General features: G+C 38.2%; 3 protein-coding genes across 9 annotated transcripts in view; 2 read left to right on the top strand and 1 right to left on the bottom strand.

Annotated features, from left to right (window-relative positions):
• OTUD4 (OTU deubiquitinase 4) overlaps positions 1 to 3,317 on the top strand; it is a 32,412-nt gene extending 29,095 nt beyond the window's left edge. For all 6 annotated transcript variants that reach the window (XM_052816530.1, XM_052816576.1, XM_052816540.1 and 3 more), the window contains one exon: positions 652 to 3,317. In XM_052816530.1, coding sequence (XP_052672490.1) covers positions 652 to 1,896 — 1,245 coding nt within the window. In that variant the 3' untranslated portion in view covers positions 1,897 to 3,317. The remainder of the gene's footprint in view (positions 1 to 651) is intronic.
• A 2,623-nt stretch (positions 3,318 to 5,940) lies between these two features.
• On the bottom strand, positions 5,941 to 23,331 carry ABCE1 (ATP binding cassette subfamily E member 1). 2 transcript variants are annotated; one of them, XM_052816589.1, is made up of 18 exons: positions 23,200 to 23,331; positions 17,123 to 17,290; positions 16,723 to 16,808; positions 16,112 to 16,209; positions 15,606 to 15,723; positions 13,494 to 13,631; positions 13,257 to 13,326; positions 12,018 to 12,114; positions 10,991 to 11,080; positions 10,260 to 10,381; positions 9,349 to 9,570; positions 8,824 to 8,883; positions 8,681 to 8,739; positions 8,399 to 8,509; positions 8,160 to 8,302; positions 7,946 to 8,068; positions 6,699 to 6,810; positions 5,941 to 6,460 (listed from the first exon to the last, which is right to left on the bottom strand). In XM_052816589.1, the coding sequence occupies exons 2-18, from the start codon at positions 17,223 to 17,225 to the stop codon at positions 6,413 to 6,415; spliced, it is 1,800 nt and encodes a 599-aa protein (XP_052672549.1). In that variant the 5' UTR covers positions 17,226 to 17,290; positions 23,200 to 23,331; the 3' UTR covers positions 5,941 to 6,412. The 2 variants fall into 2 exon arrangements, with proteins under 2 accessions (XP_052672549.1, XP_052672540.1); XM_052816580.1 differs by lacking the exon at positions 23,200 to 23,331 and adding an exon at positions 23,007 to 23,163.
• Positions 23,222 to 23,445, top strand: part of ANAPC10 (anaphase promoting complex subunit 10) — a 39,755-nt gene continuing 39,531 nt past the window's right edge. Inside the window, exon 1 of the mRNA XM_052816617.1 lies at positions 23,222 to 23,356. The gene's annotated coding sequence lies outside the window, so the exon portion shown is untranslated. The remainder of the gene's footprint in view (positions 23,357 to 23,445) is intronic.

Genomic DNA, 23,445 nt, shown 5'->3' with positions numbered 1-23,445 from the left:
TGGTGTGTCTGGTGTGTGACTCCCACTAGTAGCTGGGAAGTGTGTTGTATGTTCTAATGAAACCTATCCCCCTACTTTATGAAACGGCTTCTAAGAAAGCTGTGGCTTGTGTGCATATATATGGATATATGGATTTCAATCTTTACAAATTGTCCTTGGGGAAATGATCTAACCTCAGGTGTCTGTGTAGTCTTTTTTTTTTGGTGAAAATATGTGTGTGGTGTGATGACTTGTTGATTGTTATCCCTTAGAATTTTTAAAAGTGAGCTAGTAGGGCAAATTGCCAATCAATAATTGTGATTCTTGAAAATGAATTTGAAATGTGTCTTCAGATGCATAGCTAAAGCTTGACTTAATAGCATCATGTGTTTAAATTAATTATATAGAAATTGTTACCAAGTTTTCTTACTGGTCAGAACTGTTGCCCATTGCAACTGCATTTGGAAGGAAAACAAAAAATGAGAACATTATCCTGGAGTCCTAGATATTTAGAATTGAGGGCAGTCACTGTAAATAAAATTAACTGTTACTTCCTGTAATTAACTGTTTCAAAATGGTAAATGACCTGTGTGCTATTATGTCTGTCTGAACATTCAAAAGACCAAATACTTTTATTTTTTTTTTTTCTTCTTCCCCCACCCTGTCTTGCAGGCATACAGTTGTCCCATGTGGGCACCCCATTCTTACTTGTACCCCCTGCACCAGGCCTATTTAGCTGCTTGTAGAATGTACCCAAACGTGTCCCTTCCTGTGTATCCGCACAACCCCTGGTTCCAGGAGGCTCCACCGACTCAGAATGAAAACGAAACTGCACGAACAAACAGGCACTTTCCTGTTCTGAGCGAGGCCAGATCCAACGGTCAGATTCCCCAGGTTGATAGTAGATCTCCATCACTGCCTCTGATTATACCTACAGCTCAGGTGTCAGAAAGTCAAGGACAGGTCTGTGTAGAATCGGAGAATCCGGTGCAAGCTCTTCATGCAAACTATGAGGAGTCCCTGAGGGGGAAAAATATGTTCCCACAGCCACCCTTTGGACACAATCACTTTCTAGGAGCTGTTCCAATAGCACCTCCTTTCTTTCCTCACTTCTGGTATGGGTACCCAGTTCAGGGTTTCATTGAAAATTCAGTAGCAAGACCTAATGTTGTCATGTCACCTGAGGACAAAGAGGCAACAGCTAGCACCTCTGCGACCATGTATGTGGCTAAAGAATGCAGCCCTCCAGTTCCTGTAGTAAACTGTGCAGAACAGCTTCAGAAGACTAGCAGCAGCAGCGGCTCGAACACTGTACCATTCCCTGTGGCTGGTGCAAGCAGTGATTGCAGTGTGCCGAAAGAAACGTCAGCTAGGGCACCTCAGCTGGAGCAAACTTGTCCTTTGGCTTCTCCAGCTAAGCAAAAACCAGCTGGGCAGCAAAATCGTTCTCTGCAGACGCAGGGGACCGAGAGGCAGACTGCGGTGCCCAACACTCCACCACTGTTGGCAGAACCACCGAAAAATGAACTGAAAACCAGCATTCCCAGTCGTAAGGAGAAGACTGATAAAGGTAGAGATTCCAAGGGTGCTGGTAATCTGCAGACAGAAAGCAGGGCACAGAGAACAAGGGAGGAGAGCTCTGAAGATGAGAGTGAAGTTTCCGATATGCTGAGAAGTGGTAGATCCAAGCAATTTTATAACCAGACTTACGGCGGAGGCAGAAGGCCTAGACTTGAGTGGGGTTATTCCAGTAGGGGAGGATACCAGTTCCAAAGAAATGAGGAAGCCTGGAAAGGACCACCCAGCAGAAGCAGAGATGACAGCTACCAGTATCAGCGGAACTTTAGAGGGAGGCCATATAGGAATGACAGGAGAAGGGCAACACTGGGAGATAATCAGAGGGGGCATCAAGCATAGAATGAACGGATAATTGAAAATTTTAAAATGCAAAAAGTAATTTGAAGTAGCAGTTTAAAAATCTTAAATCTCTTTCTTTTTAGGAAAGTTCAAGGGTATGTTGTAACTTTTGGCGAGTAAAGACTAGGACGATGTGAACTCCTACCATATGTTGTTTTTGGGGGATTATAGAGTTTGGCTTAGCATTTTTTCCTTAATGTCAAGTTAGAAAAAAACCAATATAGGTTTAGTGTTTGATAGCTTTTTTTTTTCCCCCCACAAAGGTTTGAGTTTGTGATAGAAGATGGATACGTATGTTTACTAGAGTGATGAATTATAGCATTTGATGTGATCTAGATTTTAAAATTGACAGTAACATTGCACCAAATATAAATATATTTTATCATACAATGCCTTAGTTCTGAACTGAGCTAAAGGAATTCTCAGCCTACTGCACTGTTGTCTTTGATATGCTTCCAACCCAAAGGCCTTTCATCTCAAAGAAAAAAAAAAATCTGTCAAACTTGAATGTTTCTCTTCAGTGTGTTACACCTATGGCAGCCAGCTAACCCTGTGTCTTAGGTATGTTGTATATAGTTCTTTTCATATTCATAGGGTCTATTTTTGAATTTTAAAAAGCATTTATTTGTTGAAATCAAAATCAAGACAAGCAGTCAAGAATAGCTGTGTATGAATTGGTAAGAATGGCTGTTTCCACCAGGAATTCTTAATGCTGGTGTGACTAGAATGGTGCCTATGCCAACTGAATAATTACAAAGACAATAAAAATGTAGATGCTATGCATTTCCAAAATAATTCTGCATCTGTTGTAACAGCAGAAGTTTTTTTAATGCCACTTTAACACTAATGCACTGACAAATCCTAGATATTTTGTGAGGAGAGATGCATAAAGTACATGTTACGTTTTTTTTAAGTTTGTATGATCGAGCTACTGTTCAGTATTCTTTTGTTGTTGCACTGTTGATGCAAATTTGTGTTTTGCATGTACAACTCCTTGCTGGAACTTTTAAAAGCAAGATGGAGAATCGCGGTGTGCTCTGCTCTTCCCTACAATTCAGAAGAAAGTGGCTTCTGCCTTATATTTTTACACTGTGTCAGAGTTCTGATGCTGTTTCTTCTGACCCTGATAATGATCTCTGCAGTGTTCCTGTTGCCTTTGCAGTTTGGATGTTCAGCTGTCCAAACTCAGAGAGTACAGTGTGCACAGTATTCACTCAGCTCTGTTGCTCTGTAAAATTAACTGTTGTGTATATTTTTATATCTTCTGTATATACTAGTGTAGGTGATGGTACCCTTTCCTTCATGCCCGAGATTGTACACCCTTGATCAGGAAACTTGAGTGATAGTTATGTGGTAAAGAATTCCTTTTCAGATGCATGCCATGTATAAAACCCTACTTAAAATAAATGTTTGTCTTTTCACTTTCTTTCTAAATTATATTTACATATTTGAAACTGTTGCAATGACATCAAATGTATGGTTTTGTTCTGATAGAGCCACTTGTAGACAGCAGCAGAACTATAAACAATACGCAGGCATAGCTGCAAACTAAAAGGGGATGTAAACTCGATTTCTAGTTCTTATTCAAAATGGTAGTGGTAGGGGCTGTGCTGTGTTTTTTTTTTTTTTAATCTGAATACTTTCCATTTAGCAATGTATTCAGGATTTCAAGAGGCAGTCTTCAGTTTTTCAGGTTGAGAACTAAGCAAGCACTGAGGGATTTAACAGTTGATACCATTCTGGTCCTCTGTTTACCTCTGCTACTTACAAAGACTTTAAAGGGGTTTCTTGTCATCTTTCCTGGGAGGTTCTGAAGGGTAGCTCCAGTTATAGCCCCATTCTGTTCAGCAGTCACTGAAATAATCCTTTGGTACTAGAGCAGGCATTTAATCATGAGCTTTTTTCCAAGAATAAAGGCCGTGTGCTTTCTACAGAAACTTATTGGGAAATGATGGAGAACATAGGCCAGGCAGTAACTGGTAGGGCTGTGCTTTTAGAATTTACTTTTAAAAATGAACTTAAAGTATTTAAGCTGGGCCTATGCCCTGCCTTGCTGTTCTAGGACAGTTAAGGACTGAAATGTGCAGATGTAGTATTTTTTCCACCTTCACTGTTAAGTATGGTTCCTGTTTTTGCTGAAGGACTTGCAGATTGATTGGCCAAACCCTTTACCTGGGGCAAGATGTTTCAGGTTGCGGGATCCCACGGATTAGCAGGGGCCTATATGTAATATTTAGCATATAATGAGCTGAGATACGTAGGTTCAGATACGTGCTAAACAACATCTTTACCTTGCCCCCATTAGGACAGAAGATGCAGAACTCGAGTCCAAAGGCATTTCTACTCTAAACACAGTGGTGGGGGTGGTGTAAGGCTGTGTTCATTACCTGTACTTCATGGAGTACCTCTGTTGGCATAATATGGATGGATTTCTGTTGTCGGTTAGACATAGCGAGGTAGACTGTATGTAACACCTGATACTGCCAAGGTTATAAAATACCCACTAATAACACACATAATGGCTTAAAAAAAAAAAAGACAAACCACTACTGTCTTCTGTAACTTAAGAGGCCAAGATGTAAATAAAAGAACAAAGCCATGTGTTCTTTCATCTCTTGTAACGGTTGTCGCACACCAATGAAGACAGAACAGACAACTGTTGCATGGAAAATGCTGTTCCTTACTTTTAAGAGGTGTAGCTTAAAGTTATTTTTACATGTCTGTGAAACTTATTTGTGTAACATTTGTTTAGGAACCCTTAAATATGGGCACTTTTTCCTCTGTCTCCCCAGAGGACCTTACTTTGTATGGAAGTTGGTTTTTAACAAGCTATTATTTACCTTCATTTTTGCCTATAGTAAGGATCAAAGCTTTCACCTTAGGCAAAAGTACTTTGCATCTCAGCCTTGTAAAAACTTAAATCTCTCCATGGAAAGAGGGTGAGTGCCAGTAATTACAGATGGAGGAGGGAGCTGGTCAGGATTCTCACACCTGCTACCAAGTCTGAAGGGGTCACTTCAGTCTCAAGCTTCCTTACCTACAAGAAGGGATTACCTTTCTAGAAACTGCAACTTTGTTGCTGGAAGCACTGTAGATGTGTCCCTGAAAATGGTAAGTTTTGTAGGATGTTTAATCTACTAAATGATGCTTGCTTTTAACCTGCTTCTAAAAACTGAGATAATCACTAAGTAGAGAAACAGAGTACTACTATAACATATTACAAAGCAGTGTTAATGTGTTAAAGTGAACTCTATACAGAAACAGGATGGCTTATTAAGCAAGCTCACTAGCTGGCTGCAAAGTGGAACATGCTTGTTTTCTCCTCAATCAGTACAACACAAGGGGGTTCTCTTACCTGTCTTGAAACATTGATTTCGTTATGTAAATCCCCTTTTAGTTAGGGTGCTATGAGAGCCCTTAGAGACAAAGTATGCTTTGCTGTGTGCATATGAACAGTGTAAGGCTTCAGTTTAGCTTTTCAGAAAATCCCAAAATCTAAGGTACACTCTGTGCTGAGAGGTGAGCTGCCATACACTTGTCAATCCTTAACAAAGCTGCATCTAGATACCAATTTGTTACAAGCTTTAGGTAAGTGTTCTTTTTAGCTCTATGTGGCTCTATCACAGTACAGAAGGGTTTTGCTGACAAGGTGTCAGTGCTTTATGAAACACATGGCTTTTATTACTCAAAAACCTACTTCCTATGTATACTGTCAAGTTTGTAGAACAAGCAACTGGAAAAAACAGCCATTAACCTTTCTTCTTCTAACCTTCTATGCAGGTTTAAGTTACAGAAGATGAAAGGATTTTAGTACTTTAAGACTTTATTTATGTTTATTCTTCTGTAACTAGGTCTGCAAAGATGCACAGGGACAGATGACTGAAAAAGGTGTAGAACTCTTCCTTCATATTGTTATATGTAATTTGTACTCCATCTTTTGTGTGTTCCTTTCTACAGTATGAGAAAAGGTGTGCATGACAACATCATATACACACTTCTGAATTAGTAATTCAAGAATTTTTGCACTGTGTCACAGAAGAGCTGTAAGTTAGGAGGATATTTATTTATGAAACCCTCATCAGAGATTCAGCGTTTTTAAAATAGTCATTTCTGTACCTTGACGTTCCTGGTAAGCCTCCCTCTTATGCAGAAAACAGCTTCAAAGTTTTTAAAATGAAGAAGTGCAGTCAGTACTTGGTACGTGAGTAGGATATATTGAATTGAAAACCTCCCTTAAATTTTGAAAAATCTGGAGACTCATTTGCAATTTCAAGATGGTCTATTTTGAAATTATTACACTGAAAATAGGGCTGTGTCACCAAAATATAGAAAGTGGCAGTTTTACTCAGACTAGGATTTACACTGCTACTGGTCTTGGATGTTAAACGCAGCAAGAGAGTTTAAGCTCCAAACGATGAAGTGTTCTAAAACCTGATTTGAGCCTTCTCGTCCACAAATATTTAGATTCCAATATGCATTCCTATATGCCAGTTACAAAGATGCTCAGATTCAATATTTAGTCATCCAGGAAAAAGTAGTTTCCACTCTTCTTTTGTTCCACATCCTTGGGAAGAGAAAAAAGGGGAATGTTACCTGAAGTAGTCTTTGGCAGACTTGAACACAGTTGAAATAAAAGACACTTGCCTATACTTGTTTCCTTATTACTCTTACTACTCATTTCACTTGCTGTTTTCCAGCACAGCAAAACTACCAGGTTAGTCTTCATTTTGTTCCTTGTTTTAAAACCTGGCTTTATATTAAACAGTCATGGCTTCTTTACTGTAAAAGTGCTTCTTTCTTACCTTGATTGAATTGAGTTTGTTTATTCTTGGTCTGTAATTGTTGGGGTCTCTTCTAAAAGTGATTTCAAGTTGGGATAAAAACTTATTCATTCCAGCCAAAAGAGTCTGCGGACTGTTAAGAGAGAACATTCCAGCTAAATTTTCAGAAGTTCTATACTATGCAGGTTACAGGCAGCTTTGATCTCCATCCTAAGCTCATTCAAATCTGGTAACACAAGTGTGATCTGTGTTTGACATACTAGGATGGGCTACACTTTCAATCAGTTGTGTCCCGGATAAAGTCATAACTGCTACTCTCATCTTTGAGCAGTATCTCAGCATGGCGCTACAAGTTTTCAGACTTGTTCATTTTACTTTGTATCTGTACATGCATGTGCTGGCACACTGAGTTATTTACATTCAAAGAGAAAAAAAACCCAAGAGTGGCACCATTAGCAAGATGCAACAAAGACCATAACATACATGGATGCTGAGAAACAGTTACATGATCATGATTTTTTTAATTCAAACAAGTGTGTTCTTAGACGGAATACCATCAAAACTAGGCTAGCACTGTGTTGTAAACACAGTAAACAACATTGCTAGACCAGTGTGTTTACTTCTTCTGGCTCACATTAAGTACTTGGTAATTACACTGTTCTAAAAGCCTGGTTTCTAATAAGGCTGCTCCTCAAAAAGTCTCTGTAATTTACATGAAATTATTTAAAGGAACAAAAGTAGACGTACCAAAAGGGACAGCTTTGAAAGAGTAAAATCAGATGGTGTACATTCTACATTGCCATCAAGCCTTGCACTTCAATATTTACATACATGTACCCTTAGCTTGCTTTTAATACAGCTGAAAGTTACTTCCATAAGCATACTTAGTTTACAGTTGGCCCTTTTTCATTCCTTGCAATTCATGCCACTTACTTGTTCTCCTCTGATTGTAATTTAATTGGTGTGCAGTTGCTTAAGGCTAGTTTAAGCCAGGAGCTGGGCTATTTTTTGAGGGCTTGGTTACATTCTCCAACTACGCCCCAACTCTTTGTGTAGGCAGCCTCTAAGTGTAGGTCAATCCCATTTTCTTTTGCTTGCTTCAGAACAAAAGCCAGAACTCCCAGGACACTCCTGGGTAACTTTAAATGTAGCTTAAATTTCCATAGGCAAGGATGCTTCACCTCCTTATTTTTGTTGATGCTTCTGATAAACAATTTATTTCTATGTTGTCCTCTTATCTTGCTTACTAATCCAAACAAGTCTCTTACCTGTTCGCAAGTGTGTTCTTGGAAGGAATGCCATCAAAAACAATCACACGATCAGCAAGATACGTAGCCATGATAAAATCATGTTCTACCACAAAAGCTGTTTTTTTAGCATGAAGAATGAAACTGAAACAGAAATAAAAAAAATGAGAGCTGAATGTAAACACTGTGAAACTACTGAAAATTTCAGGTAATTTTCCCATCATGTATACTTTACCGTTTAATGACTCTAGCAGCCATTAGACGTTGTTCAGAGTCCAAATATGCTGAAGGTTCATCAATTAGGTAGACATCTGCAGGTTTACCAAGACAAAGAGCTAATGCAACGCGCTGCAACTCACCACCAGACAATGTTTGAACCTATTGGGGCAGAGGGGGAATAAGGCCATATTTAGTTCAGGTACAGGTAGAGAATTAAAGAAGAAAAGTTAAGATGTTGTCTAAGGCAATCAGTACCTCCTGGTCAATGATATTTTCTATCTGAAGAGGTTTCATTACATCAGTTACAAACTGGGGGTGCGTATAGGCATCTCTGATCTTCTCATGCAGTAGCTGACGGACGCTTCCCTATTAAAAGAAAAATGCTGCCACTCAGTTTTATGTACCACACCACAAGAAAACAAGAAGAAATAGAATTAATAGAGCTTTTTGTTCCAGGCATAAAGAAATTCTACCTGTGTAATAAGAATGTGCTTTTTATAGCAAACACAATACTTAATAAATAAGGCTTAAACGTACTGTAGATTTAGGACTGATCTTCTGTGGTTTGTAGCTGACATTTAGAACCGGGACCTCACCTGTAAAAAGATAAAATTTGTAATGGAAACAAGAGCCTTTCCAGTATCTTCAAAATAGGTTTCAACTAAGGTATTAAGCACTACCTCCTTCATCAGGCGTAAGTCTTCCTGCAAGCATTCGGATAAACGTAGTTTTGCCAGTTCCTAAAATAAAATGCAATTTACATATTACTTCAGACTTTTTAGTAACTTAGACCTCTAACAATTAAAAATTAAGTCACCGACACAAAAAAATTAGACTGCTTTGAGAATTCCTATATTCACTTCCAGCAAGCAGCACCTGCTATTACTTGCTTTTTCAAATGGAAGAGACATCTAAAGCTACAATAGTCTAGACTTGTGGCTAAGCTCACCAGGTCAATCATCATCCTGCCAATCTAAGTTCTTAAAATGGGGTAACAGACAAACGCAATGACATCATTAACATTCAATAACTTCAAGTTCCCGCTATTTAGAGAGCGAGCTCATGGTGTGACATCTTCACTAGGAAACAAGCAGTTCAACCTGACTCAAAACCAGTAATTTTGAAGCCTGGCTCCCAGACTGAAAAAGGGCTTCAGGAACATATTTCGGGCTGTAGAAGCTGTTTCCAACAAGAACCGCACTTACCATTCTCCCCTAACATCACCATAATTTCAGAATCAGTGAATTCTCCAGCTACTATGGATAGTTCAAATTCTCCCATCTTTTTTTTCATTCCGGGATATTTGTACATACACATCTTTTTAACTTCTTCTTCATTAGCTGTCTCAGCCACTTTAAATACCAGAGATGCATCTCGAAACCTTAGATTTTCTGTTGGAACATAGCCATCTAAGAAAATGTTTATGCCTATGAAGGGAGGAAAAAGATCATTAAAAAAGGTCTACAACAAAGCAAGACAAGATGAATTTCAATTCTTGGCTGTAAATTCCAATCAGATAAGGAGAACACTGGATTTTAAATGGCATGTTAAAAGAGGCAACAAAACCTCCTATTTGAAAGCATATACCTTATGCAAACTGAATGAAGAAAAATCTTACTGAAATTACAGGAAGGATATAGAAGCTCTTCCTGAAAACCTAGTATTAGTAATGTGTGTAGGCTTTAAAGAAACTAGTGCTGTTGGACCCATTCTCACAAAAACATTTATTACTGAGTCTCAGTGCTACAAGTGTGGTCAATTCAGTTGAACACTACATACCTCTGTACTGTGCAAACTGTCTCCTGCCCTTTCTTTACTATTTATAGGGTCTTTTGTGTAACTCCACACTGTTTACAAAACACCTGCAAGTATCAAAATTATGTCCATAGCAAGAGACAAAGGGCATTTCATAATTAAGACTTTTGGGTTGAGTTACAAATTTACGATCATGTAAAAGAGAAATTCTGCACAAACTAAACCAGTATTTTTTTTAGTTACTGAACTGTAACAGGAGGAAGACGTGTTCACATAATAGACAACTAGCATTTTGGCACATTTTTTTTCTTCCACAGAATTTTTTTGGTATGTTTAAAAAGAGAAATATGGCAAGAATTACCTTCTCTTACGCTGAAAGGCATAGTAACAACACCATAAGCACTTGGCACACCATACAGGCAGCAGATAAAGTCAGAGAGATAATCTAACACACTTAGATCATGCTCTACAACAATAATGTACCTGAAAAATAGAGCCAGAGAGATGCTTTTATACTTCAATACAAAACATTTTTTCTTTCTTTCTTAGTCTAGTCTTGCATAAGCAAAAGCTATCAACCTGATTTTCATTTAGTACAGTTTCTTAGCTTTACACTAAATAAAAGAGTTCAAATCTCTGATAAGCATTTTTTTTAAACTGCCCAATAAACAGATATTGTGAATGACAAGTTGAAAGTCCATCTTCAGTGTAAACTGGCAGCTTCTTTATGTACAGTAAATGGAAGGATATTGATTGACTGGAGCAAAAAATACTTAGCGCATTTTAAGAAAAAAAAAAAAAACAACTTTGTGAGAAGGGGATGGAACAGCAATATTCAGGTGAAAAATAACCACCTATATTTTCACTTTGTTATTATAAAATTTACCCCAATGCTGAAATAGTACAGAAACTATAAGAACTAATTTTACAAAATGCAAAGGAATAGAATATTACTGACTTAGAATATTTTAAACATCTAATAGTACCATACTGAGAAGTCAGCACTCCAGGGAGATGGACTGGATGTTTCTTCCCTCTGGAAACAGTCACTTGTTATTACAGTCTAGCAGAATGTTTAAAGTTTGTATTTACCTGTCAGGGTTTATTAGGGATCGAATAGTAATGGCAGCCTTCAAGCGTTGCTTGACATCTAGGTAGCTAGAAGGTTCATCAAACATGAAGCTAGCCCCAAAAGAAAGAATGAAGTCTTAATGAGTGCAAACTTTCTACATATTCAAACCTAATACTAACATTTCAATCATTAAATACACAGAAATAAAAAATTATTTATATTGGGAGACAAAAATGGGAATTATGTACTGACACCTGCCTTAAATCTCTGATAACTGTCACGTGAAATTGTTAAACGCTTCGAGTTAAGTATTACTTTGCCAAAAGCTCTGACAAAGTTATCAAATGTTACGAGAAATCAGCAATCGGTTAGGAATCCTGTGCACTCAGTTCTGATTCAGCTTAAATTTAACATGAACCGAAAAGTGCAAAAATACTTTAGGAGACTGGAAGAAGGACATCTTCCAAAAAAGAAAAACAAAACAACAAACAAGAAAACCCACCGCACCAACCAAAAACCCTACAACCCAAACAAAACAATTAAAGAAAAATCAAAGCAAAACAAAAAAACCAAACCCCCATAACTCTTATGATCTTGCTTTCTTTGTCCCAAGGAGTCGGGAAACAGCATAGACTAGACAGTAATTTCCTGGTTGCAAGACAGGAGAAGAGGGACATGAGTCCCCAAAGGTGGGGAAGGATCTGTCCATTTCTTATTCAGAGAGGCTAAGCGAGGTACGCTGTCAAACAGGATACATTTATGTAGGATTTGGGAAAGGTTATGAAGTTGTGATGCTGAAAATTATCATTGGCCTCTGAAATTAGCTATTTCCAGTCAAATGAATTAAAGCATAAAAACCCCAGGGATTATATATGGAGTAAATATGGATCTTGGCTGCTGAGTTGGTAAAAACATTTTTTTAAAAAAATCCTTTTGTTTAAATATTTTAAACAAAAGTAGTATTTCTAACAATAAATGTAAATTAGAGGACCATATTCTGAGACAGATTAATAGAAGCAATGTGTAACAGAAGTAAACGAAACATACATATCAGCCTTCTGAATGCAAACAACTGCACAAGCAAATCTCTGAAGTTCTCCTCCTGAAAGGTCCTCAACATTTCTTTCTTTCAGATGGGTTAAGTCTGCAAATAAGTGGTTAATTTTAGATATGTTACAGCCAACACAACAATTCATATTTTTATTACCTACAGAAACATGTATAATCACAGCAGACATCCTACACAGAGGAAAAAACAGAAAGAAGTAAAATAAGTGTTCAGTTTATATAGAAGTATCATAAAGCTATTTCTAAGTCACAGCAAGTTACAGCTTCTCTGCAGCATTAGCCGATTAATTTGTATGGCTCCTTCTTATCATGCAGAAGGATTACATTTCTATTTGTTTTTCCACCATGTATTTGGTAAAGATTTCTGGCCCTAAAAAGAAACTCTACCAGTTTTAAAAGCGTTTCTTGTTAGACCTGGCTGAAGAGCTCTGATTTTCAGGAAAATCAAGTCCCCCAAATGTTACAGCAAATGGGCGAAGCCAGTATTTTCTCATCAGAATACACATTTCAAGAATATAGTTTCACTAGCAAGTTAAGTGTGACCCAAAGACGACGCTCTTGGTGGCATAATGCAGTCCCACCTTTACCACCCAGATCTACCAAAAAGAATCCTATTCTTAATTTAGTGACACCTAAATTAACACCTATATTTAGTAACAACTCAATTCAAAACACCTACAAAAAATTACCAGGGCTGGACTATGCAGATATTCTTCTTAACTGCATTGTTCTCAGAAGTCTGTTGTCAGAATTGACTCAGAAGTCAGTATTACTCCAATTATAATTACCAATATACAGCTTTTTTTTGTAAAAAAAAAAAAAAGAAAAAAAAAAAGGTTTTTTGTACTTGGATCAATATTTTCCATATGCAATGCTTCTCACAAGAAAGGATGCCAAGATTTTGCCAGAGTTGTAAGCAAGCAAGAGCAGCAGATGGTAGCTGGAATTTTTCCAGATTTAAAAATGAAACACTTTCTACCATGAAACAGAAACTGCATTAGATTCTGTTGCCTTTGCCACTAGATTGCATTGGTTCAGATACGTTTACAGCAAGCCCTAGGCTTTAAACTAAAGCATCTTTACTTTTTTTCCTCTTTTTTTTTTTAATTGGTATAATTTAAAATCTACTATCTACTACTACATTAGTAGTAACTTTATTTTTTCAGTAAATATGAATTTCTCAAATGCTTTGAAGTTTGACTTTACAAAATTACTTACCAAGCTGCTGACATACAACAGTTTGTGTCTTAGTTTCATCCTTCCTATCCAGAATTGATCCCACTGTTCCCTGCACGTTAAATAATAAAAAAACCCAAAACATTATTTCAACATGAAAAATTTCAGACAGTAGTGGATTTTTGACATTGAATTATGCTGCTAAATAAAATCTTTAAACACAAGAGAAGTATTACAGGAGAAGCTCCCAGCCTTCTATTAGCTCACGAAATTTCTCACCTTTGCAGCTTTAGGGATCTGGTCCACGTACTGAGGTTTAATGATAGCTTTCAGGTCATCTTCCAGGATCTTGGTAAAATAATTTTGTAATTCAGATCCTCGGAAATAAGTCAAAATTTCTTGCCAGTCAGGTGGATCCTGTGACAAAATTAAAGCCTGTGTTTACTTACACCATTCTAAAAACATCACCCAAAATATCTAATTTTAAAATTCCAATCAATACAGCAAATAGAATATGCTTGCAAGATTTAAAAAAAGCCTGGATAAAAGCTAGTTACCAAACTTATGTTGCCTCTACAAAGTTTCCATTAAAAAAAAAAAAAATTGTAAAGTTGCATAATGGAAGGCATAAGTTCAGATTTTTTTTTTCCAGGTGCATTATCACTAGCCCTTTTCAGAAAAAGCATTTTAAATTTGCACCTAGGATATCCAAAACTGTCCTTAGACAGTTAAGAAGCTATGAGTGAAACTACTTCATGGGGAAAATTGTAGTATGGATTAGTGCAACTGCGCTTATTAGCGATCTGATCCAGCTAATCCAAAGGAAAAGGGTTGAATTGATAAAATCAACTTGCACAAAAGATGCAATAAAATTTGGTCATTTTCTCCACTTCTAGCAACATTTCCAAGAAAACAGAAGACGACAAAGGAAAAATGACAAAAAAAAGAAGGAACTGTTCAGAGCAATCACCCAGGAAATGTCCCAACTTGTACAGTTTTGTTTTACACAGCATACTACTCTGAATGGTGCCGAGTTAATTATTTTGATGGTAAACAGTACGGAAACAGAATGACCCAGCCATATTTCCAAACCAAGCAAATACACAGAGGAAATGCTTCGTAAGTTTTAGAGCAGAAGCAACATGGAAGATTCAATTCATACCACGTGTTTCTGTGGTCATAATGATTTGGCTCTTCACAGGAAAGTCTGATTTTGGAAGCATGGTAATTCAATTAAGTACACATTCAGAAAGTCAAAAGTTTTGCTATTTCTGCAATACTACCACCTGAAACAAGAAGTCCACAAAATAATATAAACAAACCTTGAAAGAGAATGGAAAACGAAGCTGGGAAATTATTATTTCTTTGCAGTTTTAAGTGGCAGCCATGAAACGAACAATTTATTAAAACATTACTCTTTCAGGTAAAGAAACTGATGAAGAAAGTTTGAACGCACTTGTTCCTACAAGTCCTTCCCGAAGGACAAAAGCAAGCATCAGAATTCAAGTGTCACCACGTGATTTGAAGGTGAGAAGGTGATAAATGAAATACTGTCTGATAAAAAGAGTCACAATAGTTATTATCTATGTCTTATCTAATAATGTTCACTCTTTGGAGTACTGCTAGGTAAACAAACCCCTGTAAATTATTTTGCTTGCTGGCTGCACAGTTTGACTTAATGTAAATACATAGGAAAATGGATTGTGATCTCCCATGAAGACCAGTAGATTACAAGTTGTTCTATGTCTGGTTCTCAAAAAATGCTATCAAAATTTCTAAGTACCTAGCAATATAAAGAAACTAAGGATTTTCAGAACTCAGTATTAAAGTGTACAGTGGGAAATATCTTCAACAACAACTTACAATAACAACATATTAAGATATCATCTTCAAAAGAATCAAAGATAAAAAAGCCTAAGAGATCACAAGGATATGTGGTAAGCGCTCATAGACACTAGAGCTGTTCAGACAAAAACAATGTTGAACTGAGAAGAAACTCCCAAACTTGAGCTACCTAAATCCCTTGATGGGGAACAGGTAAATTGTGCCAGAAAAAAAGCTGAGATTTTAAAAGACTGGTATAAAAAAACCAAAACACCCCAAACCTTAAGTGCGACTTAAAGACAGAAACCTGATACTTATCTTTAGTGAGTTACAATTATAATTAGTATCCTTATCTTTCTTGAAAGATATACAGAATTTGCAAAAAAGCCTTTGTTAACGACATCCTTCTACTATTGTTTCTGTGTGGAGTAGGTCACTGGCTGTTAATAAGGAAAGTGCCAATGTCCTTGCAAATTCTATTGCGTTCACAGACATGAAAATTCAGCAAAAAAAAAATATAACCACAGCTATCTATAATGCCAACTGTATTTTATTGCTGATACATACATCATATTTTCCAAGATTTGGCTTCTGTTTTCCTGCTAAAATTTTCAAGGCAGTTGATTTTCCAATACCATTGGTTCCAACCAATCCCAGTACTTCACCTGGACGAGGGATAGGCAACCTGTACACAACATCGATAACTCTGGATTACATTAATGCCATTAGACACCAGCATCTGGTGGTAAAGTAAATGTTACAACCTGTGTTCAGACTTTCTGATTATTTCAGCCTACTCTGTTAACTTGCCAATATATAATTCAAGTTAAATCAACAGTCCTTAAAAATAAAGATCCTAAGGAAGATTTAAGAGCAGTCTGTTCTTTAAACAGAAGGTCTGTACAATGAGAACTATAATTTTATTTCATAATACATTTTCATAAGAAAAAAGTAATTAACGTTCAAAAAGGAAGCTCCTGAGGTAACAACCAAGAACACCTTGATATGCACTATGTTTAGACTATCAAAAACTTGATTTTTTTTTTTTTACATTGATTTGAAAAATAAAATACCTGTGAAGTTTGAAGGCATTGGCACAATATCTATGCGTTGTTTCTTTCTCCAGGTTGCTAGGTAAGTTAACAATTGACAAGGCTCCAAAAGGACATTTCTGTAATTGAAATAAATTTATAGATTACTAGCGCACACAAACAATTTAACAAAATGCTATGTTCTGTACTGCACCCAGCTGTGCATTTAAGTACTTTTTAAAAGAACTTTTACCAAATTACTTCACTTTCATTTACATAGTAAACTTCAACAAGAAGTTCTATGCCACATTTTTAAAATTAAATAGCAATTTAGACCGTCCGTCTACAATAGAAATAAGGCACACTGCGTGTATTCGCTAGCTCTTTTACAAAAACATCTTTCTACTGCTAGGTGTTCATAGCCACAAACAAACAAAATCAAAGCCACAAACAAAAAGTTACAACCCACACCCTCCAACCCAACCAGTTCAGTAAACTGACACAGTACTTCACTTTCTATAAACAATAACAGTTAGCAAGGTCTAATTATTCAGGGAAACAAAATTGCCTTTTGAAGTTACAGTATGCATTACTAAATATAATAGCATAATAAGGGAATTTTATCACTTTAAATAAAGCAGCCTAACTTTTACCTTGATGCAAATACCACAACCAATACAAAGTGTTTCTGAGATCCATGCTATTTTGCTCTGTGATGTGACTTCTATGCAAAGTTTTCCTGGTGAAAAAGAATAAGATTAACTCAAGAAAGTTTCTGATGAATCAGAATTCTTGCCAGTACTACTAAATTCCACAGGGGAATATGTAACTGATTAACATTCACTGAAGCTTCACATCATCCAAAGACCTGAAAAGTGGCATTATTACTATGAATTGTTTATGCTTTCAAGTGATACTTCTAAAGGCTTTAGGAAAGAAAGCATGAATGATAAAACAAAAAACTAGCAATTATAAAAAACTAGTTCCTTCTCATAGAACGTTATTTAAAACTTCTCCAATTGCTTAAATACTTTGTTAAATTACATCTCTTACCCATTCGAACCACAGGACAACTCTTCTTGCATTCTTGACGGCATTTCTTTGGCTTACACTTGTCATGGTTGACAATAGCAATTCTTGTTAATTTGTCTGCCATAATGCACAATTCAGGGTTAAACACGTACACCAGTTATGAGGAGGAATAGTGGGAGTCTTCCAGATCTTAAGAAAAAAAAATCCAAAAGATAATATAATTACTGACAGCACAGAGAAGAACATACATATCTGAAGTTATTATTAGCAGAGTTCAGAGATGAAAAAAGCAAAATGATTTGATTTTTTTGCTTTTTTAAGCAAGATGGCAAACAGGGCAGTCTCAGATACAAGTAGTAAGGGTACTGATGTGTAAATAACTGCACGAATCTTTAACATCAGCTTTCCATTCCATTACTATTTCTCCACTGTAAAATACAAACTGTGATTATATCTGGGAATGTATTTGTTTCCGAGAAAAGCATGTTGTAGTAAGAACAGAAGAACCTATACTGCTGCAAATTTCAGTTCCACAAGCTGCTTTGTGTAAAGTAACCTTGTTCATGCTACAGTGTCTGGTAAAGTCAAATTGTGACTACAACTATTACTCCAAGAATCTGGCTATAATATTCCTTTTGAAAACTGTATGCCAATATTCTACATTAAATGATTAAAATACTGTAAAATTTAAACCAGTTTTCACGGCGAAAATTTGTAGCTGCATATAAAAAAGTAATCCAGGCAATGTGAACAGACATACGTGATGATGTTTGATTCTTCTATCTTGAGTTTCACTAGTATTTGAATAACTACACTTACATTCTGCATTTCCTAACATGGCATCAATGTCTATAATACATTCCAATAAAAATAAACAAGCTTCTTTAAAAATTACTTTATTTTTAGAAGAAAAAGCTCTTGGAGTACTAGACAATTAAATATTCTTGAAATCACAAATCAAGGCACTCGAAGAAGTGAAATTACTACTTGTGTTCCTCTACATAACTGTCTCTTCTCTTGCTTAGATATTTGTAATGCACATTGACAAGCACTGGATTGTACTGGGAATTTATGTCAACAACTGTAGCAGAAGGGAGGGAAGAACAAAGAATTTTAAATTTAAGTCTTGATAGATAAAAAAAGGTGGAATGTATTTTTAAGTGCTTTTATATTTCCTTTGCCATATTCACACATAGTACTGAGAATAACAGTAGTAACGACTTTATCTTCCTATGAGCAACACACACGTAAGGACAGCTCCCTCTACTTGCTCCGACTCCAGAACAACAAAGACAACTGAATTACGAGGCTCTCGGAAGTTTACAAGATATTACAGATGACAAATAGATTTTTTTTTTTTTTAGGTCTAAAGAAAGACCATAAAAAAAGTACAAAGCATTTCCAGTTCAACACCACTAAATAAAGTGATGGCAGCCCTACAGATCATGCCAATTCAAAACCATTTCAATTCAATGCAATACTTATCAGTAGTTCAAAGATGTAGCTAGGACGGAGTCTTGAAATACTTCAGGTTTCCACACAGTCCGCACATGCACTTCCTTCCAAGAAAAGGACTCCAACATTTCTTATTAAAGAAAGTATTTTCTGTTGGATGCCCAGTTCATCTTTGCTCCACTAAAGTATCCTGCAGTGGTTTAGAGACTGTTTATTACATACGGATATTATATGAAGAAAGGTCTTGACTTTCAATCTCCTGAGAGAAGCAGGAATAAAATAGGTGTATGGCACATTTACCACGTTATACTCCATCCTTCCCTAAACCCACCCTACTGACACTACTGTAACACAGAAGAAAGGAAGAGACTGGCATCTAACAGGGAGCAAAGGTCAGAAATGAAGATGCTATTGTATCTTTAAAGCCATTATTACACAGTTATGAATATTCTAAATGGTTCCTTTTAAAAGTGGTAGTCTTATTTCTCTTTTCAATTTCCAAAGTATTTTTAAATTCATGTCTAAAGACATTCTTCATCAGATATAAATGAACGTAATTATTAGTCATGCTTCCAAGCTTATTGCGGTAGTTTCTACTTTTAATATTTCAATTTTTTTTCTTTAATCTTTTAACATTTCCTAAGCCAAAAAGTCCTAATAACATAGTTGGATGTTTTCAATAAACAATTGAATATTTTAAAAAAATTTAAGAAGTGATTTTACAGTTCTGTATCGGCAGACCAGATTGACAAAGTATGGCTGAACATTGCAATTACATCCATAGACCAGGCCAACAGACATGGAATCATGGGTTTGCAATTCTCATGTTAATACATTTTTCTTACATAAGAAAATAAGAAACTGCAAGTCTTATTCTTAAAAACTGCAAGGATGTTTGAGTCAGGGTAATAATGTTCTAGGAGACAAATACTGGATTTTTGTCAGTGCTTCAAATAAAGATACATTCTTTGGGAATATGTCCCAGTGCTTTTCACGGAAGTCCTGTAGTTTGCAGTGCACAGAGTATTTGGGGGTGAATCACTCACTCTCTCTTTGGTTTCCCAAGGGAAGTGCCTAGCCATTTCTCCAACAACGCCTGTGTGACTGAGTACCCTGAGTAGACAGACCACACTGTCTATCTTCTGGGCAAGGCTCTCCCTGCTAGTGATCGTAGCTCTAACTAGCATGTAAACTATTTCTTTGGGTTACAAAAGCACGCTCTAGAAGACAAAGCTGCCATACTTCAGGAGCTTGCCTCCCCTGTCCAACCTCCCAAACCTCTGGTCGAGGTTACTGCCTGAGCAGTACAGACAGCAGACCAGACAAACTCTCCCCTCAGCTATCTACCCTTACAGTTTGGTGTTCAGCTTAAAGCAGGAGTGTGGGGTGGGGTTTACTCTAAAAGACCGAGTCAAAGATGGCTTGAAACAGTTATTGCCACCTACCTCACCAAGCTTTCCACCCAGTCTTGGTGGGATAATCAGGCTAAAGTTAACACTACCTACCCACTGCTGAATCAGACTGTGGTTGGTAAGTAATAAAACAGCCTAAGACTGTTTTTTTTCTTCTAACTTACTTATACAGGAAAGTGCCTGTCTGTGGTAAAGAGCTTTGAAGGGGCCACAGAAGTAAGCACACCAGGCATTTATACAGTACTTGGTGGGGGGGAACAGAACTAATGAACTGGCATGGAGACATACACTCACTCATGCCTCCCTGCTCCCATCTACATGATAGAAGTGTCAGTTTATCCAAAACACTGCAGTGGTCTTAAACCATTTTCAGTGAAAAATATTAGTGACTTTTGTCACTTTTGCAATATCTCCAGGACTGTCCTGATGTCTATGATGGTAATTGTCCACAAGAGAAAATATTAATTTCTACTTAGAACTGACAGTCTAGAGCAAATTAAACAACACTGTCCAAAATCAGACTGAACTCAAGTTACGTATTTTATATGCCGTTACTTTGGTGGCATTTAACTTAACATATGAAATAGGATCACCTGATTTCAAGGTGCAGACAGCAGAATTCTCAGTACACTGAACACAGGTCAGCAACACATAAAATATGCATAAACTACAATACAGCATACCAGTAATTGTTAAGTATAGTCAGCAGTTTAAGGGCAGGAGAAACTGGTATTCAGAAGCATTTAAGTTCATGTCTGTATTTCTGCTTTCCAAACCAAGAAGAGAACAAAAACGAAGTGCGAAAATATTAATTTGTTACTAACTACAGAGTAAAGCATTATTTTCAATTAGGGAATTCTAAAAGTTCTAAAGACCTTAACAGTATCATTTATTGAAGCCAAAAGCTGTCCATTAAGTCCATATATGACACTTAATACAAACACTAAAACATGTCCAAAAATAAGACACAAAACATGTTATCACAAGCATTTTAAGTCAGTGTTCTTAGGCTCTCTGACACAGCTGCTGCTATCTTTGACACTCCAGAAGAAATTAAGAAAAAAAAAAAAAAGCACGTAAGCACCCCTTGCTACCTGTCACAAAAGGTAACAGCCATGTACAGCCTGTAGAACAAATGTAATGTACTTGCATTAAGAAATACCAATATTTATTTCTTTCACAGGCATTAGGGTTATATTAGAATTTACTAAGTCAAATCAATTGTGACCAAGAAGGATTTGTAATTGCATTGAATTATTCAGACTTAAACAAAGAAACATAAAAAAAGTAAATGAAGACTGAAACATAACCAGAGACAATTCAATTAAATGATGTGAAGGCAAAATCTGTGTTCAGAATTGAGCCATACTTCAGTTACGTTGCAGAAAAGCAGTTAACATTTTCTTACATTGCATGAGACCTCAAAGATAAATATTGTGGAAAGAAGTGAAAATGAGTAGCATTTGCACTTTCCTCTGAAAATAATTAACCTCAAGAATTACCTCTCAATCCACTGCTAATGGACTACGTACAGTCACTCTATAACAAGAAAGTAAAGAACTAGAATACCCAAAGAAAATTTAAATGAAAGACAAAGAACAGATTTTCAAACTGCACATGGGAGATCACTACATTTATAAGTGTCAAAGCAGATATAACAGTAAATGCTAAAAGTACAAACAAAATCTACTAAGTATTAAGAACTAGTCTATGCTTAAGATTTTGACATTTTAGAAACTGAGACAAGATACAAGAAGTTGTTTAAACAAGCCCCAAACCTCCCGACAGTACTTAACTCATTATATTACTCATAAGGCATGACATGAATATGAAAATAAATACAATGTTAACATGAAAAGCATATGGTCAAATATACTGACGCAGCATAACGAATGGGTGTGTTTAGCTGGTGCTGAACAGTATTAATTATCACTCAATCTTTAATATTTCCTTTTAACATTAAGTAAAATGCATGGGAATAAGCCCATACATTAGCAATCTACCACATGAAAATTACAGAAGTATTTCACGACCACTTGGTTTAGGACTAGAGTTTAAGAAACTGTAGCAGAGCAGCTTAAATTAGAACTTGAAAACTCTCACAGGAACTTGCAGGTGAAGTAACTATGTTCATTCCAGAGAGGAAACAATACCACGGTCCTAGAGAAAAGCCCTGCCAAGTTTTTGTTTAGTTTTTACACATATCTTGTAAAAAACCAACCTTGTCCTATGACCTTATCAAACCTGCACGAAGTCTTGATCTCCTCACCACACAAGCACGCACGTGAATATTAACTTTCCCCCCAAATAAGGCAAAACATGGCATTTTCCTCCAGCCGAGGAAGTCCCCTGCTTTCACAGGAGTAAAATACCGGGTTTCCCTTCCCCGGTCCCCACAACGCGAGGAGCCCACGCAGGGTCTCCACAGCAAAGCGGTTCCTGCGGCTGAACCCAACCGCAGAAGGAAACGTTTTCCTTACACCCCGCTGCTGCTGCACGGCACAGGACGGCTGATCACAAAAAAAAAAAAAAAAAAAAAAAAAGGCAAAGCTCTGGAAGATGACGTGCAACTGGCCAGAGACGACAAACTGCATGTGCGGGCAGTGCCAGCCAGGGAAGGGACGGCCTCCCACCCACCCCACACAGACCCATCTTTCTGACCGGGCCGTGCCCACGCCGGGAGCGAGTCCCCGACTCAAGGGAGCGTGCGGTCCGGCTCCCTTCGAGCCGGGGGGGACGACGACAACGACTTCAGGGCGGCTCGGCGCAGCGGGGCCGGGCCGGGAGCCGCCGGCCCCGAGGCCCGGGCGAGGAGCGGTCGGCCGGCCCCGCTCCCGCGGTGGGTGAGGGCGAGCCCCAGGCCCCGGCGCCGCGGGAGAAGAACCGACCCCCGGGCCCAGCCCGGCGGCGGGGACAGAGCCGGCAACACGGGAAGCCGGCGGCGGCTCCCGGCAGGGGGAGGGGGGCCCCTTCCCTTCCCTACCCTCCCCTCCCCCCCGCCGGTATCCCCCCCACCTGCCCCCTCGGAGGCCGCTTACCGGGAGATGGGGGAGAGAGCGAGGCGCCCCCGCTCCCCGGCCGGGCCGCAGCGGCGAACCGCGTCCCCCGTCCCGCGGGCCGGCACGCAACGTGCTCCCGCCGCCGCCGCCACCCGGCCAAGATGGCCGCCGCCCCCGCCGGGAGGGGCCTGGGCGCGCACCATAGAGAAGAGGGGAAAGAAGGGAGCCTCACCATAGACAGAGCGCGTCCGTTCAGAGAGAGAACGAGCGAGGGAGAGAGAGCGGCGCCTCCCGGCACTGGCGGCGTCAGTCCGCGCGCTGGGGGCGCGACAGTTGGTGACGCCATCTCCGGGTGACGCCGCCGCCGCGAGAGGCGCGTTACGCGCGAGGTGTGTCCGTTGCCCCGGGTCCCCCACCCTCATCCCGGGGCGCTCCGCGAGAGAGGGAGGGAGGGAGGGAGGGACCGGGCCGTTACCGG

Source organism: Harpia harpyja, chromosome 2, assembly GCF_026419915.1.
Source record: "Harpia harpyja isolate bHarHar1 chromosome 2, bHarHar1 primary haplotype, whole genome shotgun sequence".
In the NCBI taxonomy this organism is placed as follows: domain Eukaryota; kingdom Metazoa; phylum Chordata; class Aves; order Accipitriformes; family Accipitridae; genus Harpia; species Harpia harpyja.
Note: the sequence above shows the minus strand (reverse complement) of the source record. Positions and strands in the feature narration are given on the sequence as shown.